We start from the raw sequence: 1,135 nt of genomic DNA, 5'->3' as shown, positions 1-1,135 counted from the left end.
TTGGTAAAATTTAAGAGAGCTAGTCTTGAGTTCATACAATCAAGAGTGCAGATCTTTACATGGCTGCTTGAAGCTGTTGGCATTTTCATATGATATTGAACTTATATTTATTACTAAACATTTCAGATGATGCTGGCCCCAACCCAACTTGCCTCATTCCTCTGATTTACTGTAAATTTCTACTGTTGTCATCAACTTTACAAGAAATCCATTTAGTTGCTCTGGACGAAGCATTGATTGACTTGATGCAGAAAGTGTTGCGAGAATCTCACCAGCTTTCTGTCAGCCAAGAATCAGTACCTGGTGATCAGGGTCCTAGAAACCGTTCTCCTCCAGATAATGAAAATTTAACTGCAGACACAAGGCAGGATACTTCAACACAAGATAAGCCTCCTGGGTCTGTGGAGAATGGCACAACTCAAGAATCTGCAGAAAACAGTGCCAGTGAGGAGGGTGGTGGTGTTGACGAAAGTTATGTAAACAATATAATGGGGATAGAAGATGTTAAAATTCAACCTTCCACTGACGATCCCAGGGATGAAGTTGATGAGACAGAGTTAGGGGCTGTGGGGGGGCTGTCTCCTGCTACACCAGAATTCACTCAGTACTGTTATTCCTCCAACTCTGATGATGGTTACGAAGATGATGATAAAATTACAAAAACAATGTTTAAAAGAGGAGATTCAACTATAAGCACTGCGAGCCAAGAAGACAATCTAGATTTTGTAAACATTCTGAACTCTGCCAGTGTTAAAAAGGGGATGAAACATTTAGCGCCGATTGTTGACCCTGTTTCTCCTGCTTCGCCTGCAAAAACCTTTGTGTGCTCCATCTGTATGGAGGAGAAAGGACCATTGTTGCTCAAAACACTTGACAAGTGTAGGCACATGTTTTGTAAAGAGTGCATTACAAAACATCTACAGATACAAGGAACATGTCCGATATGCAAGCACCGCTACTCTGATCCTCAAGGCAATCAGCCGGATGGTGTGATGTCATACTTCATTGCTGAAGACACAAACTTGGCTGGCTACGAAAGTGTTGGAACCATTGTTATAGAGTATGACATTCCTGATGGTATACAATCAGTAAGTATTGAATGTTTCATGGGTCTCATTCACCCCTGAAGACCCAT

The 1,135-nt window shown here is 41.5% G+C and overlaps 1 protein-coding gene across 1 annotated transcript; it reads left to right on the top strand.

Annotated features, from left to right (window-relative positions):
• Positions 1–126: 126 nt before the first annotated feature.
• Positions 127–1,088, top strand: LOC110440791 (probable E3 ubiquitin-protein ligase RHC2A; the record flags this gene model as incomplete). Its single annotated transcript, XM_021483925.1, has 1 exon — positions 127–1,088. A coding segment is annotated over one exon (962 nt), but the record flags the coding sequence as incomplete, so codon positions are not given.
• Positions 1,089–1,135: the final 47 nt, after the last annotated feature.

The sequence above is a fragment of the Mizuhopecten yessoensis genome, unplaced genomic scaffold (genome assembly GCF_002113885.1).
Source record: "Mizuhopecten yessoensis strain PY_sf001 unplaced genomic scaffold, ASM211388v2 scaffold708913, whole genome shotgun sequence".
In the NCBI taxonomy this organism is placed as follows: Eukaryota; Metazoa; Mollusca; class Bivalvia; order Pectinida; family Pectinidae; genus Mizuhopecten; species Mizuhopecten yessoensis.
This window is presented reverse-complemented; position numbering and strand designations above follow the sequence as displayed.